The sequence below is a fragment of the Laccaria bicolor genome, genomic scaffold (genome assembly GCF_000143565.1).
Source record: "Laccaria bicolor S238N-H82 LACBIscaffold_3 genomic scaffold, whole genome shotgun sequence".
NCBI lineage: Eukaryota > Fungi > Basidiomycota > Agaricomycetes > Agaricales > Hydnangiaceae > Laccaria > Laccaria bicolor.
This window is the reverse complement of record NW_001889874.1, coordinates 749672-772386: the sequence shown is the minus strand read 5'-3', so window position 1 is coordinate 772386 and position 22715 is coordinate 749672. Positions and strand designations below refer to the sequence as shown.

Genomic DNA, 22715 nt, shown 5'->3' with positions numbered 1-22715 from the left:
AGCTACTTCTTGTGCTGTGCAAGGCCGTGCGTGATCTGCGACCGAGCGCAGTGGTCGCGAGTTTTGTGGGTGGAAATTATGGAACAAGGCCGGTGCTCCTCGTTACTGAGCGCCCCACAAACTTATGGCCGTCTCGTTCGATCCAACCCCCACTGCAGAGCGATCCCTGCCCTATGGCGACCCCAAAAATCCTCCGGACTTCGATCGTATACTCGTCTCCTTCCCCTCTCTGACGGCGCGTGTCCGATCGTTCGCCGTTCCACCGCCAACCCAAGTCTCATCAATTCGAAACGTTCCACGTCGCCTCGCGCGCTGCCCGTATATCAACGGGAACTGTGTCTTGAAGTAGTTGCGTGTTACGTCGCCCGTAAGCTCGTCTCCCTCCCCTCGTTGATGGCTGTTCGACAGTCCATCATTCCACCGCCAACTCAGGCATCGCGAGTTCAGATTGTTGCACGTTGCCTCGCCGCCGTCGGTCTATCAAAGGGGAACTCTAAGCTGGAGGAGTTACACAGGCCTGTAGAACGTTAAGCGGAGGTGACCGTGGGATCTCGTTGGCCAGCGGCCACGGTACCCAGCACAGTGATCAAGATGCGGCAGAATGAAAAGAAGGATGTTGGGAGACACCCAAGAGAAATCGCCGGTGGGTCATCGCATTAAAGGGGTCAAATACTGTCGAGATAGGGACGTTGAAATAGTCATGTCAAGTCCACTCTGTGGACGGACGAAAAGATGAGGAGAACGTTGGCAGATGAGGAAAGAATAAGTACCCGTTGAGTTGCACAAATGGCATTCGATATCAAGGTGGGAACGATTAGACGGTGGGCCAGCCCGTAGAGCAGAAGAGAGAATAGGGTTGAGATCTTGAACTGTTTGATCATCTTGACCTCGCCTGTCAATGTCACCCCTCTCGACATCAACTGAACGTCGATTAGCACACATCTTCCCAGCATCATGAAAAAGATCGAAACCTTCTCTCAGATGTCTGCTCATCAATAAGCGTCAATTTGGAGAGCAAAGCATAGATTGAAGCGTAATCATTGCAAGTTACAGCAAATTGATCAGACATTTAAGATTCAGGCTCCCCCCTCGTGCTCCGCATCTTCGCTTACTGGTGTCGGCGCTGATGGTGTTGGCATGACGGATCCAGCGCTATAGTTCCTTGCCGCTGCCGGGGTTGCTTTCGACGCTGCAGGGGTGTAAGTTACCTCGATAACAGGCTTCTTGGCCGCTGCCTCGGATCCAGATTTCGGAGGACCGACAACAGGGGAGACTGTGCCCTTTGCTGGTGATGACCCTTTGGTTGGGGTTGCGCTGGGGGTGGAGGATGAGGCCGACGACGCTATGGTTGTAGCATTCCGTGGGGATCTGAAGGCTCGTATGGCCTCGTGCATCCTGACCGCTTGACCCTTCGTGAACTCTCTCATACACAAATCGAAAGAGTAATCCATATAGTTGTCTGTCAAGACCGTAAGAGGGTTTTCAGTAGGCAAGAGGAATCAAACACGACGTACGAATAGGATCCGGTGGACCTCCCGGGCAAGTATTCCTGCCAACAGGGCACCCTTCCGCACCTGAAGCTTCCGGGGCCGTGTCTGCGACGTTGTCCCCAACACCATCACACCCATCCCCTTCGAACGTGTGGTAAAGCCCGAACCAATGTCCAACCTCATGCACCGTCGTTCGGCCGAGGTTGTAGTTCTTGCGTTCACCGCCAGGGAAGGTGGAGTACCGGACAATGACACCGTCACTGATTGGGTCTTTGAAGTACTTGGAGGGCATGGAGCCGTATCCCAGTGAGGGGTTCGTCCTGTTGAATCCGGCGGTGTAGATGTTGAGAGTGGTAGCATCGCCTTGCCGATATGCCCGTTTGAGCTCTTGTTCTTGAGGTCTAGGCCAGTGTTAGCAGTTGCAGGAGCCTGTAGGTCATAGAGGAAGACTACTCACGAGCCAGGGTAAACGTTCTCAAACCAATCTGCGTTCAAGATACGGGAAGTGTTCCTGTAATTGAACGAGATTCCTGTAGTATTGAAGTCGGTATTCAACCTATCGACCTGGGCCTTGATCTGATAGTTTCTATGTAGATGCACGGTCAGTACTGAGCTATCTTGGAAAGACTATATCAACTCACGGAATCCAACCGCCCTCGTATGTCTCGTTCGCTGCGATGATATGGAAGTATACATCAAATTTGACAGGCTTGACTTTTGCGGTGGCTTTCGAATCCTTGACATCGCGTTTGAACAATCTCACACTGTCCAAGGCCTGCTCCATGAACGCTCGCTCCTCCATCGTTACTACCGTCGCACATCCACGTCTAACAACGCAGGATGAGCCACATCATGGGGGATACAAAGCGGACCCCACTTACCCTTCAATGATATCTGCAGATCGACTGCGGAGCGGTAACCCGACCACAAATGCTGCCCAGAGCACAAGAACGAGGCAAAGACGTAAAGTGAACATTATTGAGAGGGGTCCAGCCCACTCTTGAGGTAATCGATGTTGTGGAAGAGAAAGAAGGGGCCTCGAGGACGCCTTGAAACTTGACCCAAGAGGCTGTACTGTGTGTGCATGATGGTGCGTCAACAAAAGAAATCTTGCTTTATTTACACTAACGAGGTCGACGACGGCGAAAAGTCGACATGAAGCTTGAAATTTAATGAAAATGAAGGTAAGGAAATAACTAGGAGGTCAAAACCACCAGCCGAAATGGTTATCAGTACCACCTGTACGCCATCGAGTTTGATCATCGTATGGCTTCCAAAGACCAACAACCTCAGAAATTGAAAGGCAAACGGGAAACCACGAAAATTCGTCAATAAACCTATCATGACCTATGACTTGCTTCGCATCGTCATTCGCCTTGACTTTCCTAGACGTTTAGAACCTCCAGACGAGCCTCTCGCACCACCCCTCCCACCACCACCACCTCTGCCTCTCCCACCACCTCCACCTCTACCGCCTCTTCCTCCATCTCTGCCGCCGAACCGTCCCTTTCCCCGTCCCGCACCGTCACCAAAGTCATCTGTCGACTCCTTCGTGTTTTGTTTTGAGCGCCTGCCAGCCCCGCCAAAGCCGTACTTCTGGTCCCGTGCTGAGCGAGCAAGACCGCGTCCTCCAGCTGCTTTGCCACGCTTGGCGGGACGGTCGGAAATAGCATCTTCGACTGCGATGTCGAAGTCGTCTTCACCCGCTTGGGGATTGTCCAAGATGTCTTTTCGTTCTGTGGCGTAAAACGTCAGCAAGTGCTTAGAAAAAGGGGAAGAGGAAGTTGGCTTACTCCGCTTCAGCCCTTTCAGCCTCTCCTCCATTTCCTTCTTCGACCTCTCGCGCTCCTTGAGTTTCTCGATCTGTACTTGTTTTCCGAATTTCTTCCCTTCCCGCTCTTTTCGTTTTTCCTCGCTTTTTTTGATCCCGGCGCCTTCATCTAGAAGGCGCTGACGGATCCGCTCCATGTGCGCGTCGTTTTTGACCATCTCGGCAAAGTAGTCTGAGGGCCGGGTGAAGGGGAACTTATGTTTTGTAGCAAGGGCACGGGCGGCATTGGCACTATGTAATGCCTGTTTGTAACTAGCAGAGTGGAGGGATTGAGTATCAAAGTGTAGGATTTATTTAAAGGGAAAACGTACAAGGCCAGCTCGCGGTTGAGGTCGTCGTTGACGTCAACATCAATTGTTTCGGGATATGATAGTGTTAACGTTTCTGTCCATGGCAAGGATGGGTCAAGTTGAATTGCTTCACGGATACGTTCAAGAGCGATCTAGACAAAAAAAAGAAAGTTAGGCAATGATATCCGTGGTTAATGAGAACCCACCTTGTCGTCCACTTCAATTTTTTGGCGTGGAACCGCGTCCTCGTCCACATCTTCAGCTTCATCGAGTAGCACCGCCGTTTCCTCCTCTTCATCTTCATCTTGTTCTTGATCGCTGTCCTCCGGCGCATCCTCGTCACCCTCTGCAGCAGACTCTTCGTCGTCATCCTGATCCTCATCGTCAACCGCAGCTTTTTCATCGTCTTCCCCTTCGCCCTCGCTATTCGCATCCCCCTCCAAAGAATCGTCATCCCCAGCCAGAGACCGCAGCTGGGCCTGGTCAAACTCATCCAGAGCGTCCTCACCCAAAGCCTTCATCAGCCTCGCCATACCCTCCTCGTCGACTCCCTCATCGTCCTCGTCCTCGTCATCCACCGATTCGACAGGTTCCGGTATCGGCGCGACCTTTTTGCTCCCACTAGATAGCGCCTTTCCCTTGCCCTGTTTCGACACTTTCTTTCCGAAAGTTTCTGGATCCCTTAGTGCGGAAGGCATCGCGGTTTTTGCGGACGAAAATGTTTTTGTTTGCACAGGAATACGAAAAAGCTTGTATTTGTCGGTGTTTCAATCAGACGCCGACGCTGTTGACTTTGTCACAGCCCATTCATTTCATTCAGGGCTTTACAACAGGTACAGCAGTGCGACATGTTGTTCAATCTCATCATCACAGACCTTAAGGCTTACTATGTACGAGCTTTACAACCGCTCGCTTAGTCCGAGGTGAGCTCAAAGCTCGGTTGGATCTGCAGGGCTGCTTGGAGTCTGACATACCAGTCAAGCATCCGAAATCAATCCGAAATTATCGCATACGAGGAGACACGAAGGTTCCACAAGAAGATAGCACGGCTGCAATTTCGCTGCGACACTCGATCTTACGGACCTTCCTCATCAGCAATATTTCGCTGGATGAAGGGAGATCAAGGGGCATTCGAGGGGACTAACTAAAACTGGGGAGCTACCAAAACTCTATGTGCTGACCAGTCGACGGTGAATCAAGGGGCAATCAAGGGAACTGACCAAACCTGGGGATCTACCAAAACTTCTATTGTTAGTATTGACGTCTGCTGCCGAGTCATGGTATAAAGTCTACCCTAATATTCAACCCCCATCACTTACCATGGTTCGCTCACATAACCTCCTTTCAAGATCGTTTTCAGAAGTGAGGCCTCGTTTTGTGTGAACTCCAATTTGTTGCTAAACGTCGTTATCTCATAGATTCCCCCAATACCCTTTTCTGTGGCAAAGTGGCAAATCGGCGCCGATTATAAGGGCGTCACTTTCCCCATGGAACTCGTCGAGGAAATTATTCAGTACGTGGCAGAAGACCACGAACTGCTCAAGTCTTGCAGCCTTGCCTGCCACACATGGCTGAACGTTTGCCGTCCTCATCTCTTTCGACGAGTTTACTTGGACCATATCAACATGGACGAGTTCGCCTCACTATCTCTTCCTATTAATTCCACCATCCCAATTTTCGCAAGAAATCTGGAGTTGGTTTCTTGCCAGGGCGGGGACCGCCGCTGGTTGCGTAGACTGGTGCCCTTCCTTACCGTCATGACACACATCTCATATCTTCGCTTGGAAAATGTCGACTGGATGGGGCTCCATGACCAGTCCAAGCGAAACCTCATTTCTACCTTCACCGCCACCCTCACACACCTTACTCTCTCAAATATTTCCTTCGCCACTAAGTACAACTTTCTAGGTACTACACCATTGACTAATCTTATGACTGCTAGCTCCTGATGAACAGCGAGTGTGTGCTTTGACCATTAGCGACAAGCAGCCCTTGTTAGATGACGACGACCCATCATCCTCTATGATGATCGATGCGCCTTCCACTTTTGCCTCCACCACTTCAACAAAGGACACGCCTTCCCACCAGTCAGCTCCCCCCATGAAGCCTTCTACATCCATGGCGTCGACAAAGGGCAATGGCAAGAGGAAGCGGACGCGTGAACAAGGCGGCAGCCGGACATTAAAGAAGCAAAAGAAGCACCAGCGGAAGAAGGGGAAGCACCATGCTAATACTGAGGAGTCCGATGCCGAGGAGTCTAACACGGAGGAGGAGGAGGAGGAGGGGGGGGGGCAGAGTTCAACGATGTGCTGTCTGATATAGACACCAGCGAGGATGACAGTGACAGTGATGAGGATGTTCCTCTGCGACTGACAACATGTACGACCGCAAGGCAGCTAGCAAAGAATGTCGTAACCAACCGCTCCACGCTCATCTGCGATCAATCCTTGATTGAAGGGCCTCGACCTTTGGAGTTTCCCATCGTTCCGTCCTCAGCTGGTGAAATTGTCGATCCTGCACCACAATCCAAAAACTCGGCCCTGCCTGACAAAGAGGGAGAAAGTCTCCTCACTCAACGTTGCAGACGAGTAGCGCTGCACTGGAACTCTCCTCTCATGAAGACCAACCTGGCGGCGAAGCATTTGTCAACACAGCGATTGACAGCTTGGATCTAGCTTTGACCCACAGGTCTTCGCCTGTTTCCCCTCAACCTAACGACGTCGCTCCCTCCCCAAATCCTACTCCTTCAACATCTACTCAGCCCCTGCATGCAAATACTGCACCTCAAAGCCTACCAAACCCTGCTTGGCCAACATGGTTCACGAACGCAGACGAAATGTTAAAGAACAAGAACCTCAGCCCTATCTTCTCACCCCTCCTTCCTCTCTACGTTGAGCTTGAGTCACGTACAAATTTTGAGGTTGGGGGGCACACAACTGGTTTCCGGAAGGGTGATAGACCAGATGAGGTTTCTTGGTGGATCGGCCACGGGCGCGAATGTGAGCCGACAATCAAGAATGTAGATGTTTTCGATAAGTGTTGGTGGTCCTGGTGGAAGAATTTGCAGCCACCATCTCGAAAGGTTGCCGCCATCGAAGGTCTTCTCGGAGGCGAACATTGTCTGGTAGAGGTGCAAGATGATTGGGACGTGCTTCGCAAGCATGGGCAGAACAGATTTCTGACCGTGCTGTCAACTCTCGCATGGTGGGACTCTCACGTGGTGGGGCAGCTCAATCAACGGTAAACCCGTGGAGAACTTTACAAGTTGGTTGGCAGCCATAAACAAGGTCCATTGGGTCCTCTTGCGTCTCTTGGAGCTGGGGTATGCCATTCCATTGTTTTCCTCACAAAGATATGGACTTATTTTACTTTTAAGCACTCTGACCTTGGGGTGGCAACCCACCAATAACTATTCTAGCTTGATTTCACCACTCTCCCCCCTTGCACTTTCTGGTTTTCTCTTGCAATACTGTTGCCATCTTGTGTAATAGTTGGGCCTTATACCCATCAAATAAATCACTTGTGTTTGATGGTAATTTGTTGGTAAGTCTGCTGTAAGGGTAGAAACTCTTCAACATGACTTGCAAGTGTCTTAGGATTTGGTCTTTCGAGACCACAAATAGAGAAGCTGGTCCAATTCTGACAACTATCCACCACCTACTCTTTTTCTTCTGGTATTTGAGCAAGATGTGACAAGCTGATCACATTCATGGCAACTTATTTTCAGCAACTCTGCACATTGCATGTGCTGACGTTGTGACCATAATACCCCACATTAACTGGAGCAACTTTTAATTGTGTCTGTGTTCTTTGGACTGGTTGCCAGTGATCTGCTGGTTATCAATTATTAATCCGGCTTGCTTTCGAAACTCATAGATACAACATAAGGGGACAACCGTGACTGACCTTTTGGTTCAACCCCACTATTACCACTGGTGGGAGCTCCAAGGACTCCTGGACCAACTTTTCATGTTCAAGTTCAGGCTTCAAGCTTCAAGCCTGGCGCACATAGCTAGGCCTGCGCAAATATGATCAGGCGACTAAGAATGAGTTGAAAAGATGGGTAGAGTCACCTAACCCCCTCCTTACTCTTTCATCGGAAGATCTGTCTAAGTTCGTCCTGATAAGTATGTTGTGTAAGATCTGCCATTTTTCCAAAGAGGGAATACTGAAATAATGGAACACATCGTCCAATCAGCATTGAAGAAAGGAGAGTCATGGTGAACAGAGATAGTGTTCACAATCGCAAGGCCTCTTTGCAAAATTGAAGGGTTGGTATCATGAGGATCCCACTTCAGTCACCCACCTTGAACAAGCTATTAGCCTTGAAACATATAGATATATATCCAGGCTAATAGGTTCCTTGGCCATTTATTTTTTTGCCTCTGGAGGAAAATATATTATTGCATTGGGCAAAAATGTTTGACCTTCAATATTGTGACCGGAAATATTTGGGTTGATATATTGCATTGAAAAATATCCTAGCCATCTGAAAGTGGACGGAAATATTTGAAGCATGTTAGAGTGGTAGGAAATATTTGAAGTGTTTCAGACTGGTTGGAAATGTTTTAGCTATGTCACACTGCTGAAAAATCTTTTGGTCAAGTCACACTGCTAAGAAATGTTTGAGCCATGTCACACTGCTGAAAAATCTTTTGACCATGTCACACTGCTCGGAAATGTTTTAGCCATGTCACACAGGCAAAAAATTTCCTGCCAGTGTCATGGAGTATCTGGGGTCCTAGTTTCAAAAAAAAAACTTCATAAATTTCTGACCATTCAAACTTTTATCTTCTGGATTCAACTTTTCTACAAAATTTATCATAAAGATAATTTTGGTCCTAAACTTGTCCTTTAACTTTTATATTGTATTTTTATTATAGAAACAGCAGATTATATATTGCATGCAACTGTATCTATTGGTATTCAGCTATTTGTTATATAGTTATAGCCTCTAAATTATGCTTCATCAGATAATAAAGGTTTTTACTGACTACTCTTATATTGAGTTTATATTGGTGATTGCCTATAATAGACTAGCCCTAGTTACTGAATCATTACTGTTGTCTATTATTCATGCAAATTACCAGAGGTAAATATTGGCTGATGTGCAAGCCATATTATATTCTTCACTGCAGTAAACCTATGTTTCTGAAAACTAGAGAGAGTTCTGGGGATTGTTACATTTACTATGCTAGCTCTATTCTCTCACTCCCATAGAGGTATGTTCCTGAGCACTGGAGAGTTCTGAGGATTGTCAGAGTCTGATGTTTCATGTAAATGTATATGTGATGTATTTGTGTTTGTTGACTATAGTGACATATTGAATTTCTTTCTTGAACCCCATCACAACTGCCAGTACTTTACTGTGCCCCATCTATTTCTACAGAAATGGCTAGAATCCTACAGAATTCTGATCTCTCTATTAGAAATACTTGAATTTTGTTTGTTAGATATAAATTTTAGACCTTGACAACAGTACCCAACAAGAAGTCCTATTTTTTCTCATTTTTACTATATTTTATAAATGATTTTCATTTGAAATAGTAATATTTATCATTTGAACATGCAAAATGGACTCCAAAATCAGCCCTGCAACATTATGACTACCAGTAATTACCATCTACATTTTCCCCAATGTTACCTTCATTTTATTATGATTTTCTGGCTATATTTGCACAAATTACCCTATTTGGAAATATGCACAGGTCATGTCCACCATGCACTCACATTGTCAATAACAGTCAATAGTATGTCTGTCCTTTTTTCTTCTTTTCTTCTCTGATTTTTACAGTATATTTGTATCAATTACTATATTAGAAAATGCACATAAACCATGTGTATGGTATTTCAATATTCCTGACAATAGTCTATTATTTTCCTCTTTTGGCTCTAATTTTCTGGATATATTTTCATTATTTACTATATTTGGAAATATGTACAGACCAAGTAAACATTGCACCAAGATCTATTTACATCACATGATCTGTTTCATGTTTCTAATTATATTTGTATTAATTACTATATTAGCAAATTTGCACAGGCAATATATATACCCAATATTGTCAACAATGGGTCCATTTTCTTATTTTTCTGGCTATATTTGTATCAATTACTCTATTAGAAAATGTGCACAAACTATGTTCATAGTATGTCAATATTGTCAATAATAGTACATTATTTTTCTTCTAATTTTCTTGCTATCTTTTTGTTAATTACCATACTTGGAAATATGCACAGACGAAGTAAACAGTACATCAAAATTATCACATATCATTTGAATTTTTATTTATTTTTCTGCCTATATTTATGTTGATTACCATATTGGAAAATGTGCACAGACCCTGCATATTGTACCCCAATATTTAACATTACTTTATTACTTTAATTTTAATTTTAATTTATTTTTCTGATTTTCTAGCTTTATTGAATTTCCTCTATTATTTTCCCTCTTTCTCTTCAATTTTTCATGTGAAAATGCAATACTTACTCTATTTTGCAATTGTAGTAGCCACACTATTCTGGTGTAAATACTAGATAAGTGCCAAAATCTTTGATGGCTATCACATGATCTATATCACATAATCAGACCACATGACATTGTCACATGATCACATCACATGACTACTATATCACATGATTGATCACATGTCATATCATATGACTGTACCATGTGATATACAATGTGAACAACTATATGATGCATTTATCATGTGCCTATCAGATGAAACCATATCAGCTAGAGTCAGACATCAATTTTCTGGCCATATTTTCACTACCTACCATATTTGGAAATGTGCACAGACCAAGTAAACAATACATTAACATTATTAATGACCATTTCCAGCATGTGAATTTCTTTTCTTATTTTTTTCTGACTTTTTGGCTGTAATTTTAGTAATTACTATATATGGAACTGTGCACAGACCATGTAAACATTACCCCATCCAATTTCTTTCTGATTTTATTCTAGTAGTATTTCAAATTTGGGTGGTCTAATGGATTATATGTGTGTTAAATGTGGAAGCTGTCAATGAAAGTGGTATGGCAAGCTGGAATGACAATGGAAAGAAGACCCAGCTGTGATCTTGGTCACAGCTACAGTCCAAAGAGAGGAAGAATGAGGGTTAGAGACTAGATGTGGGTGTATTTTAGCAAGATTTAAGATTGCTCCAGATATTCAAAGCTACCCTGGAAATCCATGAGAGGTTGGATACAGATGCAGGAAGAGATAACAGTGCAGATCTGATAAGACCTGCCCTGATAGACTGGGTCTTGTGACACCAAAGTCACTGAATAGGCATTCAGTTTACACTAAATAAAAGATTACAGCTTGTCAGCAGGTTGGTGGTTCAAACCAAGCCAGAGGCAAGATTACATTGCCAGTTCATTTACCTCACCAACTGTAGCAGTAAGTGACAAGTTGCAAGGTGAGATCCCCTGGGGTCACCTATATCATGATGACTACATGTTGGAAGGTCCTGGTTGATGTTATAGAGTAGGGGAGGCTGTAAGGCTGTATTAGTTATACAGCTGTCTACACTACCACATATATGCACCAGTAGATGAAGGAATAATCTTTCATTTATCCAACCTTTTGGTGTAGAATTTCCAGAGAAGGAGTGGGGATTCTGCAGTGGAATTCTGAAGCATGAATGATCTCCACTAGATACTAGCAGAATGTCTCTTGAATCAAGATCTGACTTGTATTGTAGCCAATCACAGCTTGGTCTTAACACCATTATCATTTTGGCTCACTATACAACATTCATCAACAGCTCCCCACATATAACACATAGATAATGTGTTACACATCTGCTGGGGGGTGAGGATCATTGAATAGTGCACTTTATATGCTCATAGTGATCATCTAGTTACTGTCATTTGTAGATAGTCTAGACATATTGCATGTAGATATGGACATTGTAATTTGTAGGTATGGTATAGGGAAAGCATAAGATTTGTAGGCACCCTACTACTATTACAAGGACATAACAATGACCCAATATGCACTCACTACCAACATGCAATACACCACCACCCTGTAGGAAATTCAGTATATTGGTTCTTGATATTATATAAAACCATTGTAAATGGTGCAGAGGATTCCACAAAGGAGAGGAGTAAGGGCTCTTGTTTGGGTATTGTCTTTGGCATGGGGACAGAGTAGCAAATGGATAGGCATGGAAGCAATAGCACAAATAATAGACAAACATCTGACTCATGATGTACTTATTTATATTCTATATTATGTGATCTGTCTTTCCCACACCACCACTGCTGTCAGAAAAAAAGAAGAAAAAATAGTAGACCATTACTAATGGCCTGTGCACATTTCCCATTATGGAAATATATATAGAAAATCAGACAAAAAGAGGGGAAAAATAGATATATGGTCAATATGGTAATTAATACAAATACAGCCAGAAAAATAAGAAGGGAAATTCAATAATGCTAGAAAATTGAAAAATAAAAATAAAAATAATAAAGTATTGTTGAAGGCCTGTGCACATTTCCCATTATGGAAATATATATAGAAAATCAGACAAAAAGAAGGGGAAAATAGATATATGGTCAATATAGTAATTAATACAAATACAGCCAAACAAATAAGAAGAGAACTTATAAAATTATAAAATTAAAATTAAAATAATAAAGTATTGTTGAAAATATTGGGGTACAATATACAGGGTTTGTGCATATTTTCCAATATGGTAATCAATATAAATATAGGCAGAAAAACAATAAAAAATTCAAATGATATGTGATAATTTTGATGTACTGTTTACTTGGTTTGTGCATATTTCCAAATATGGTAATTAATGACAATATAGCTAGAAAATTAGAAGAAAAACAGAAACATAATGTACTATTATTGACAATATTGACATACTATGAACATAGTTTGTGCACATTTTCTGATATAGCAATTGATACAAATATAGCCAGAAAAATAAGAAAATGGACTGTTGTTGACAATATTGGGTATGTACATGGCCTGTGCATATTTGCTAATATAGTAATTAATACAAATGTAATTAGAAAAATAAGAAAAATCATGTGATGTAAATAGGTCTTGGTGTACTGTTTACTTGGTCTGTGCATATTTCCAAATATAGTCTATAATGAAAATATAGCCATAAAATTATAGGAAAAAGAGAAAAATAATGGACTATTGTCAGGAATATTGAGGTACCATATACATGGTTTGTATGCATTTTGTAATATAGCAATTGATACAAATATAGTGTGAGAATCAGAAAAGAAAACAGAAAAAAAGAACAGACATACTATTAACTGTTACTGACAATGTGGGTGCATGGTGGATATGATCTGTGCATATTTCCAAATAAGGTAATTTGTGTAAATATGGCTAGAAAATCATAATAAAATGAGAGTAACATTGGAGAAAATGTAGATGGTAATTACTGGTGGTCATAATGTTGCAGGGCTGATTTCAGAGTCCATTTTGCATTTTAAATGAGAAATATTACTATTTTAAATGAAATCATTTATAAAACATGGTAAAAATGAGAAAAAATGGGACTTCTTGTTGGGTACTGTTGTCAAAGTCTAAAATCCATGTCTAAAAAAGAAAATTCAAATATTTCTAATAGAGAGATCAGAATTCTGGAGGATTCTAGCCATTTCTGCAGATATTGGTGGGGCACAGTAAAGTACCAGCAGTCATGATGATGTTGAAGAAATTTAATATGTCATTATAGCCAACAAACATGAATACATCACATCACATACATTTACATGAAACATCAGACCCTGACAATCCTTAGAACTCTCTCCAGTGCTCAGGAACATATCTCTAGGAGTGAGAAAATATAGCTAGCATGGTAAATGTAACAATCCCCAGAACTCTCTCTAGTTTTCAGAAACATAGGTCTACTGCAGTGAAGAATATGTGTAGTATGTCAGTCCAGTAAGCAACTCCCTACACACACATCTTACTCTTTCCACTCCCCAACATCATGGAACTATCAGTCTGTCTGTTACCATATGCTTAGTCAGATTCTGCTTACATCATCTATTTTGTACATTACACCTCATGTAGTCCATGAGGGAATCTATCTCTTTAACCACTATTGCTCATGTTGCTCAACTTGAAGCCCTACTAACAGCTCTAACTTGAATACTAGGCAATACATGTGGAGGCACCTTCACGACTTGCATAATCATAGCACTCTCCAATGGGAGTGTCCATGAAGATCGGAGCATGGGTACTATGAACTGTCACATTCCATGGCTCCTAGCTATTGATCGATTGGCCGGAACGACCTACTCTTAGAGTTACAACAACTTTGGTTGCATTGTCCATTAGACATTCCAACAGCTGTTCCACTACCCTGGGGACACTTACGTTCAGTGGTGTACCACAATATGGCTTGCACATCAGCCAATATTTATCTCTGGTAATTTGCATGAATAATAGACAACAGTAATGATTCAGTAACTAGGGCTAGTCTATTATAGGCAATCACCAATATAAACTCAATATAAGAGTAGTCAGTAAAAACCTTTATTATCTGATGAAGCATAATTTAAAGGCTATAACTATATAACAAATAGCTGAATACCAATAGATACAGTTGCATGCAATATATAATCTGCTGTTTCTATAATAAAAATACAATATAAAAGTTAAAGGACAAGTTTAGGACCAAAATTATCTTTATGATAAATTTTGTAGAAAAGTTGAATCTAGAAGATAAAAGTTTGAATGGTCAGAAATTTATGAAGTTTTTTTTTTGAAACTAGGACCCCAGATACTCCATGACACTGGCAGGAAATTTTTTGCCTGTGTGACATGGCTAAAACATTTCCGAGCAGTGTGACATGGTCAAAACATTTTTCAGCAGTGTGACATGGCTCAAACATTTCTTACCAGTGTGACATGACCAAAAGATTTTTCAGCAGTGTGACATAGCTAAAACATTTCCAACCAGTCTGAAACACTTCAAATATTTCTGACCACTCTAACATGCTTCAAACATTTCCAACCAGTCTGAAACACTTCAAATATTTCCTACCACTCTAACATGCTTCAAATATTTCCGTCCACTTTCAGATGGCTAGGATATTTTTCAATGCAATATATCAACCCAAATATTTCCGGTCACAATATTGAAGGTCAAACATTTTTGCCCAATGCAATAATATATTTTCCTCCAGAGGCAAAAAAATAAATGGCCAAGGAACCTATTAGCCTGGATATATACCTATATGTTTCAAGGCTAATAGCTTGTTCAAGGTGGGTGACTGAAGTGAGGATCCAGGTCTTGAAGGCTTGTACCATGCACATCTGCAGGCCTCCAAACAACAAGACTGTTTGCTGCAGCCTGTATGCAAATCCCATATGTTCTGATATAAAAGTGCCCCCCTGCATCAGAGGGGTGATCTCTTCTGACTGTCCAGGCCAATGTGTACATGTGGGGTTGATACTCCACATGTGTAGAACTGAAACATTTAGTAAGTATATCCCATGAAATAAGAATTTACAGAAGTGCACCTTGAATAATTTTGACCAAAGACACCAGATGGTGGAGCCATCTCTGCATCTTGGAAAATAAATTTAGCATCCCCAACACACACCATGTATTCTCCATGGGTTCCGACACCCTCCCCTGCTATAAACTCTGATGCTGCTCCCTGACCAGATTTCATGCGAACCATATTGCAATGGTCAAGGAATACATCGAAATCCTCCATGATCTTTTCAGGCAGGAAGTCACGGCACAAATTCCAAAGCAATGCAAATGCAGAACTAGACTTGTAGTCCTTGTCAGCAACAACCTGATCAGGTAGCTTCCTCATCAGATTCCGGACCCAGTGAAATGCTGGTGCAGCTCAGGCACCAGCAGAGTAACCAATCTGGACAAGGGAACCTGGGTCTTCAAGCTGTTGCCCATTCAACAAGGTATTGTAAAGAAATCAAGGAAAACACACCCTGGCACTCTTTCATGATTTGACTTCATCGGCGATTATCCCATCTATTGCAGGAAGGACACCTTCTTCAGGGCAGAAATTTAGGCAAATATGCTCATATGTATCTTGATAGATATTATTTCTGCATATTCTAGCTTTAAAACGAGCCCAAGAACGCTAAAATCGGTGAAGAATTGACATATTTATGCAATTATCCTTGAAAGTCGACACATTTGAGTGATATTTAGAGATTTGACTGTAACTTAGTCAAATTTTAAGTGTTTTCGACGTTCTCAAGTGCGTTTTGAAGGTGTATAATAGGGCTGGTTATAACCGGTTATTTAACAGTTAGTTAACCACAAAATAACCGGTTATTCCATTTTCGAAATCAACTAACCCTAACCGCGGTTAGGTTAGTGTTGTGGTTAGGTCCAGTTATTTTCCGGTTATTTTCTGGTTAACTAACCTAACTTTCAAACACTAGTGGTACCCCATTCCAGAGTGGTATGACCCTCATACCAATTCCATCGTACCATGGTATGGATGCCACATATCATACCATACCATTCCACCTCATACCATACCATACCATACCATACCATCATTCCATAGCTGTCACAGGGAGTCTGGGGTCCTTTTTACAAAATATGAAAATTATTTCTCCAGGCTGCAATACTGATCCATTGGGCTCCATTTTTTGTGGACTGGTTCTTCGGATTTCTTCTGACATTTTAAGCTACAAGTGGTGGCTATAGGGTGAACTTGATCCTTTGAAAATTCACTTGAAAATTAGCTTGATTGGGCTTTATCCCAGGGTTTGGCCATTTTCACTGTGGATAATTCAACAAAAGCACTTAAAAGTGTATATCTTGCCAGGCCATTTATATTCATGACCAATAAATTAATGTTGTATCCATCACAATGGCATGGCCTCTGAAGGAAAACAAGAATTTTGCAAGACTTTATTTATTGCAAAGGCATGAACTTTAGCCTCAGATAAAATTTGTTTGTATGAGGGAGGTGGGAGAGAGTGCTGGACAGTGAGGGAGGGGGAGGGAGTGCTGGGCAGTACTTACTGTGCTCCAATCTAAAACAACAACAATGACGTTGGTTGTTGACACTTGCATCAGCTCGTGGATGTTGTGCTGAAGGTGGTTTGTCAATGGTGCTGCCAGACCCTGGGCATGGGTGGCAGTCATGGCCACTTGTCATTGGTATGTGGTGTGGTGGGTGCTTGTCGTCGATGGTGGTGGGGCCTCGCTCAGTGAGGGGTTGTGGGCCATTGTGGCCCTGTGTCGATGGGCACTTGTGAGTGGTGGTGGCGGTCATACATGTTGGCGGTGGGTGCTTGTCGCCAATCGTCGACGGGTGCTTGTGACTGGTGAGCATGTGGGCGCTCGTCACTGTTTGTCGATGGGCACTTGTCACTGGTGGTGGGCATTCGTGGAGGTTGGTAGGGATGATGGCCGCTCATGGCCACTTGTCTTGTCGCCATCCGTCGATGGGCGGTTGTGACTGGTGGTGGGCGCTTGTCACCAATCGTCGATGGGTGCTCATGTGTGGTGGTCATTGTTGCTGTTGACGTGTCATCGGCTGTCATGGTTGTGGTTGAAGAAAGAGACACATCACATTGTGTGACATTGGTGTTATGTTGAAACTCGCACATAACAATTACCCCCGACATTTGTCCTTAGTGTCTGTGGTATCCTATTTGGCCATGTTTCTAACAAATGCTATTGCCAACTCGTCATCCAAACCCATCCATTCGCATCCATCCAATCCTTCCGTATTTCTGATGGGGAAATTGATGGGAAATATGCTTAAATATTATAGGACCCATAATCTATTTTTACTTTGTGTTATTTTAAGCAGCGGAAGACACTAAAGCCAAAAATGTACTAAGATAGGTCATTTTGGAGTGTGTTTACCTATCTTTACTAATAGCTTTTGCAAATGTTTGTAGTGTCCGCTTTTTCATTTAAAATTTTGTAGTCTAGAAAAGCGAAGACTACAAACTTTTGTAGTCTAAAAAAGCGGACAGTACAAACTTTTGTAATGAAAAAAGCGAAAACTACAAATTTTTGTAATGAAAACATGCAGACACTACAAAAGTTTGTAGTCTCCGCTTTTTTATTTTTGGACCACAAAGATTTTAGACACTACAAACCTTTGTAATGGAAAAAAGCGGACACTACAAATTTTTGTAATAAACAAAGGGGACACTACAAACTTTTGTAGTCTCAAAAATGAAAAAAGCGCACACTACAAACTTTTGTAATGAAAACATGCAGAAACTACAAAAGTTTGTAGTCTCCGCCTTTTTAGACTACAAAGATTTTGGACATAGATGTCCCCTTTGTTCATTACAAAGATTTGTAGTGTCCGCTTTTTTTAGACTACAAAAGTTTGTACTGTCCACTTTCTTATTATAAAAATTTGTATCATCAACTTTTTGAGATTACAAAAATTTGTAGTGTCCACTTTTTTAGCCCATAAAGGTTTGTGCCAGTATCTTGTAGTGTTCTTAACTCTGTGTAGGTGATATAGTTCAATGTTTCAGAAGAGTTGACTTTAGCTAAACAGCCATCCATCTTTATACCCTCCATAGAATCATAGTCAAGACTGACTGAAGGGCCAGAGTGGGAGCTGATCATGAAATAGAAACAGACAATAGCCTCCACTGACATGTCATGGAATTCAAAGCCTTCAAAAAAATCTTCATGTGACGATGTCTACAACTCTGAGATTCATATGACGACGTCTACAACTCTGAGAGCTGTAAGAGTGTGAACGAGGTAAGGTGTAACAGTGGCAGGTTGCCCCTGGTTTTCTACAAATGATGATACCATTAGTACTAAAAGTCCAAGTCGTGAGCAATGCATTCTTACCGTCAGATCTAGAAGTGCCCTGCTCAGCTGCGACACACAACAAGGCAAAAGTGGCTGGATCTGCTTTTACTTCCCAGTCCCCTATATTCTCTAGTTTCTCTAACAAAGCCCTGTATTTTGATGTGACAGAGATATCGCAGAGGTTGGACTGTAATATTATACAAAATCTTTATATGTTGGTGTAAATTACTGGTACATCTACATATATGCTAAATTTTGCATCACAGTGGAAATTTTTCTGATATCTGTATGTGCAAGTCCACAGTGCAGTGTGTTGGGCCCCAAACCCTGCTTCCACATAGCCAATAACTTGGCTGCTCCTACAACATGGGTCATAGCATGCTGGGGGCAGGCACTCTAACTCCAGTTTTTTGACATACCATCTTGCAAATTCAAATTGGTTCTGACTACCCATTAAACAGAGTGTTGAATATTTATTACATATCTTTATAAATTGTACTGCTTCCCATTTAACATCTCTTACTGCTCTACCATGCCCCAATGTTTCTCATATTTTTGTACTGCGAACCCTCTCTTGTCATGCTATAAGACACCAACACATACAATAGATATATTTCTAACATGACCTTCCCTTACCTTCTCAGCTTTCCCAAAATCCTATTGGGCCAGAAACTATAGACTTCTAGTAGTTTTGAGAAATTAGATTATTTCTTCTTGGGTTTCTCATCTCCATGGAATAAATCGACTAAATCTTTACTTATATTTGTGGAACTTCCTATGTCCTCTCCCAAATCAGCTCCCTAAGTCCCCATTTCATCTGGAAGATTTTTAACTCTCTGATTTATACATTTTATTAAATCTATATAACTCCAGGCCTGTTGAGAATCTTCAATAATAAAACTATGAGCAACTTACTGAGTTACAAAAATAGTAATCTTTGAATTTCCAATCACATATTGAATTAGATAGAATACTTCAATATATAGCATTGAGAGGTGCACATATCCACATTGGCATTACACTTCCCCAATGAAGAGGTGGGGTGAAGGGATAAAATTCTGACATAAAACAACAAACCCATCCAACATACTCTCAGATGTGATAATAAGCCTCCAAAGATTATAGGCAGGGATGTTTAGAGTAACATTCCCAATCTCTCCCTGGAGTGAATTGAAATTAAATATTGCACATGCAAGAGGGGAAGAAAACAGAAACCCAAACATGATGATGGATAGATTACAGAACTACAGTCATTCACCTGTCAATGAGGCACCCAAATAAAGAATGGCCTTGGAAAGTTTAAATATGAGCGATATGAACATTATGAACTGAGAGAAGTATGCACATACATCGTGCCCTATGTAATATCTAGTTACAAACTCAAATTCAAGTTGTTGAACAACATATTGCATGCTATCAATGCCGCAAATGAAGATCAGTGCGAAACCAGTCAATGAGGCAGATGTCACGCTGCCCTAATTTGGGCATTTTGCTTAGTCACTTCAGTTTCCCATCTCTTCGTCAGATGTCTGTGGCAAGTGTGACAGAATGTGACCTTCCCTACCTTCAAGTATGATTTCGGCCTGGTGGACACATTCCTTGGCAAGGGACTAAACAAAGAACAAAGAACAAATCATCAGCAACTCTGAAATATCCAACAGTCTGATGAATAATCAAGATACACACATGAAGAAGGTCCTTAAGTTGCAAGTTGACAGTGCTGCTGAGATAATCCTGTTCATTTTCTGTATGTACAGCCATCCCTTTTACAGCTGCAATGACTTTCTGTGTCCCAGCTTGGTAACACTGGTTGATTGCAACAGTTGCGGATGCCATCCCTGCCCCAACAACAGCCCCAATATCTTCTTTGTTGTGGTTCAGGGAATGAACCATCTGACTTTCATTTTGCTGATGTTTTTTTGTGAGAATGCCATGCCAGGGCAAGAAATGAGGGGCCATTTTGTGGATATGACCCAGGACTTCAATAAATGTCTTCCAAAGTATGTCTTCACCAAGGAAGCTCTTGTAGACATTGTCAAGCTCTCTATTGAGCTGAATGGCCCCAACAGCAATGCCAAAATTGTGCTGGTTTGTGGAGCTTTGACTTTGAGAGGCCCAGGAGCTGTAGGAATGCAAAAGGATGTCTATGCAGCTGGAAATCTCCTCAATGTAGTCATCTGTCAAGCCAGCAACCTTATCCAGGTTAAATATGGCAATGGTCAGCTCAAACAAGGTAAGAAACTGGAAAGAGTCCAGTCATCAGTACAAATATATCATTCCCAGATAATATCCCCAAGGAATGTAAACCATCCAGAAGAATAGCTCACCTCAAGAATGGCATTTTCGTTTTCATGGAGACTTGTTCCAATATCTTTGATAAATGTTTTGCAGGCAAGAGGGAGAGGAGATCTGAGCTTGAAAATATATGGATACTCCTTATGGGCTTCGTCAAGGATATATGCTTGTCAAGGCATTAAGAATGGCATGAAATTTCCTTGGTCAGATCAACTTGGTGGACCATTCTTCCACATTTTGAAGAACCTCTGTGCTGTACTTCTGAAACAATTCTGCCCAATTGTCATGTTCTACACCATCGGTGGACAACCGATGTTGTCGTTCACCATCTGGTTGCCACGTCATGACGTGGCACCTGTGGTTTGTGTCAAAAAGGAGAGTGGGTGGGGTGGTTGTTCCCACTTACCTGGGCTGGGCCCTCGTCACGCGTCGTCAGTGTCAGTGTCATGGTTGTCGTCGTCATCGATGTTGCGGGCGGTCGTGGTTTGAAACGGTGGTGGTGGTTGGTGATGGTGGTGGTAGGAAGGAAGGAACAACGTGGCAATGCTTCAGCCACAGCTGTCACGTTTGACGTGGTGATATGCCTGCAACGCAGTAGATGTGTATGGAAAATCCAAAACACACCAAATACAAAACCTTTGGAAATGGTTAGCGTTGCTTCGAGTGGCTCTGAAAGACACGAGACGGAGTTCTCTGGGCTTCTCAAAACAGGAAAGGTGATGTAGACACAACTCCTAATGTGTGGGAGTGCGTCCGAAGGTGTGTGGGGAGTATGAGGATGTTAGGGACAATGTGAGTGGAGGGAATAATCGGAAAACGAATAATGCGAAGGTTGACAAGTGCACACAGTGTGCAGGACAATGGCAACGAGTATAACGAAGTGCTGAAACAATTATCAGCTGGAACGAGATGTGAATCGAGGGGTGAAGTACAACTTGTTATTTCGAAGTACTATGATACTACAAATACATGAATGTACAAATATTCGAAAATATTCAAAAAAAGGAAATGTGAAAGATAGAAACAAAGATAAGAAGTTCCAAAACATGAAACATGAAGATAGTAAGAGTAAAATCAGAGAAATGCAAAAGAAGTAAAAAACTGAATATAAAATAAAAGAAGAATAAGTAAGGGGTGGAAAGGCACCAATATATTCGGAAAATGGAAGCAAAGACTGGCTGTGCATGGCGATTGATCCTAGGTTAAAGCTAAACTCCAAATGTGCAAACAATAAGACCGGATTGATGGGAATGGATGAATGCCGGAGTATGTGCCTGTGCGCATTCTTTCGCAATACAACTATTCGGGCATGTGTGAAGATACATCTGAAGTGGCGAGAAAGCGAAAGGGTAATTGTTGATGAGTCTGCGAATGTCTTGTGAACATGTGTGTGGAGATGTTGTTGAAATCCTCGCAAAGCTGTTGAATATTCGGAAGTTCGGATTTAAAGCGTGTACACATGATAGAATATTCGGGGTGTGTGTGGAAACGCGCGAATGGAACATCCTAAAGTTGGTGAAGACGTCTGAACGTGTTGTTGAATCGAATATAGGCAGGAGGGGACGCATGTGGAGTAAGATTCGCAAAGTTGGTAGAATATTCGGAAATTCGTTCGGAAATTCGGGTTCACGTGCCTAGGATAAGCGCGCGCTCATCAGTGGCACGTGCCTAAAAGTGGTATATACATACCTTTAGTTTCTCATATAATAATGCCTTCATGGCTCAGTTGGCTTGAGCACTGCTTACATTCACGAGGTCGAGAATTCAATTCCTCGAGATGTAAAAAATTTATTTTACTTAAATATAGTAAGGGCACTGTATTCTAATGGTATAATAGTCATTAATTCCTTCCATGGAATCCATATGGACTGCTCCATGGAATACATGTGGATATGCCTGCATTCCATATGGAATCTGATGGAATCCATATGGAATGGTGTTGGAGTCCATATGGAATTAATCATTCCATGACCATTCCAGCATCATTCCATATGGAATCCATGATGTCCAGGGAATCAGAAAC

The 22715-nt window shown here is 42.1% G+C and overlaps 6 protein-coding genes across 6 annotated transcripts; 2 read left to right on the top strand and 4 right to left on the bottom strand.

Moving 5' to 3' along the window:
* Window positions 1-78: 78 nt before the first annotated feature.
* On the top strand, window positions 79-531 carry LACBIDRAFT_308521 (uncharacterized protein; the record flags this gene model as incomplete). Its single annotated transcript, XM_001875984.1, has 1 exon — window positions 79-531. One exon carries the CDS (start codon window positions 79-81, stop codon window positions 529-531), a length of 453 nt encoding a protein of 150 aa, XP_001876019.1.
* Window positions 532-1367: 836 nt separating this feature from the next.
* LACBIDRAFT_147022 (uncharacterized protein) lies at window positions 1368-2184 on the bottom strand (the record flags this gene model as incomplete). The annotated part of the gene is made up of 4 exons (XM_001875542.1): window positions 1368-1459; window positions 1515-1891; window positions 1948-2076; window positions 2132-2184. Coding segments are annotated over 4 exons (651 nt in total), but the record flags the coding sequence as incomplete, so codon positions are not given.
* A 398-nt stretch (window positions 2185-2582) lies between these two features.
* Window positions 2583-4309, bottom strand: LACBIDRAFT_292389 (uncharacterized protein; the record flags this gene model as incomplete). The annotated part of the gene is made up of 4 exons (XM_001875541.1): window positions 2583-3226; window positions 3284-3552; window positions 3633-3763; window positions 3818-4309. The coding sequence occupies 4 exons, from the start codon at window positions 4307-4309 to the stop codon at window positions 2838-2840; spliced, it is 1281 nt and encodes a 426-aa protein (XP_001875576.1). The 3' UTR covers window positions 2583-2837.
* Window positions 4310-4931: 622 nt separating this feature from the next.
* On the top strand, window positions 4932-6855 carry LACBIDRAFT_322508 (uncharacterized protein; the record flags this gene model as incomplete). Its single annotated transcript, XM_001875983.1, has 5 exons — window positions 4932-4934; window positions 5030-5519; window positions 5554-5907; window positions 5934-6255; window positions 6300-6855. 5 exons carry the CDS (start codon window positions 4932-4934, stop codon window positions 6853-6855), a joined length of 1725 nt encoding a protein of 574 aa, XP_001876018.1.
* An 8014-nt stretch (window positions 6856-14869) lies between these two features.
* Window positions 14870-15437, bottom strand: LACBIDRAFT_308518 (uncharacterized protein; the record flags this gene model as incomplete). The annotated part of the gene is made up of 2 exons (XM_001875540.1): window positions 14870-15080; window positions 15133-15437. The coding sequence occupies 2 exons, from the start codon at window positions 15435-15437 to the stop codon at window positions 14870-14872; spliced, it is 516 nt and encodes a 171-aa protein (XP_001875575.1).
* A 3487-nt stretch (window positions 15438-18924) lies between these two features.
* On the bottom strand, window positions 18925-21140 carry LACBIDRAFT_322507 (uncharacterized protein; the record flags this gene model as incomplete). Its single annotated transcript, XM_001875539.1, has 9 exons — window positions 18925-18979; window positions 19034-19069; window positions 19313-19370; window positions 19488-19557; window positions 19747-19754; window positions 19962-20007; window positions 20084-20638; window positions 20725-20811; window positions 21099-21140. The coding sequence occupies 9 exons, from the start codon at window positions 21138-21140 to the stop codon at window positions 18925-18927; spliced, it is 957 nt and encodes a 318-aa protein (XP_001875574.1).
* Window positions 21141-22715: the final 1575 nt, after the last annotated feature.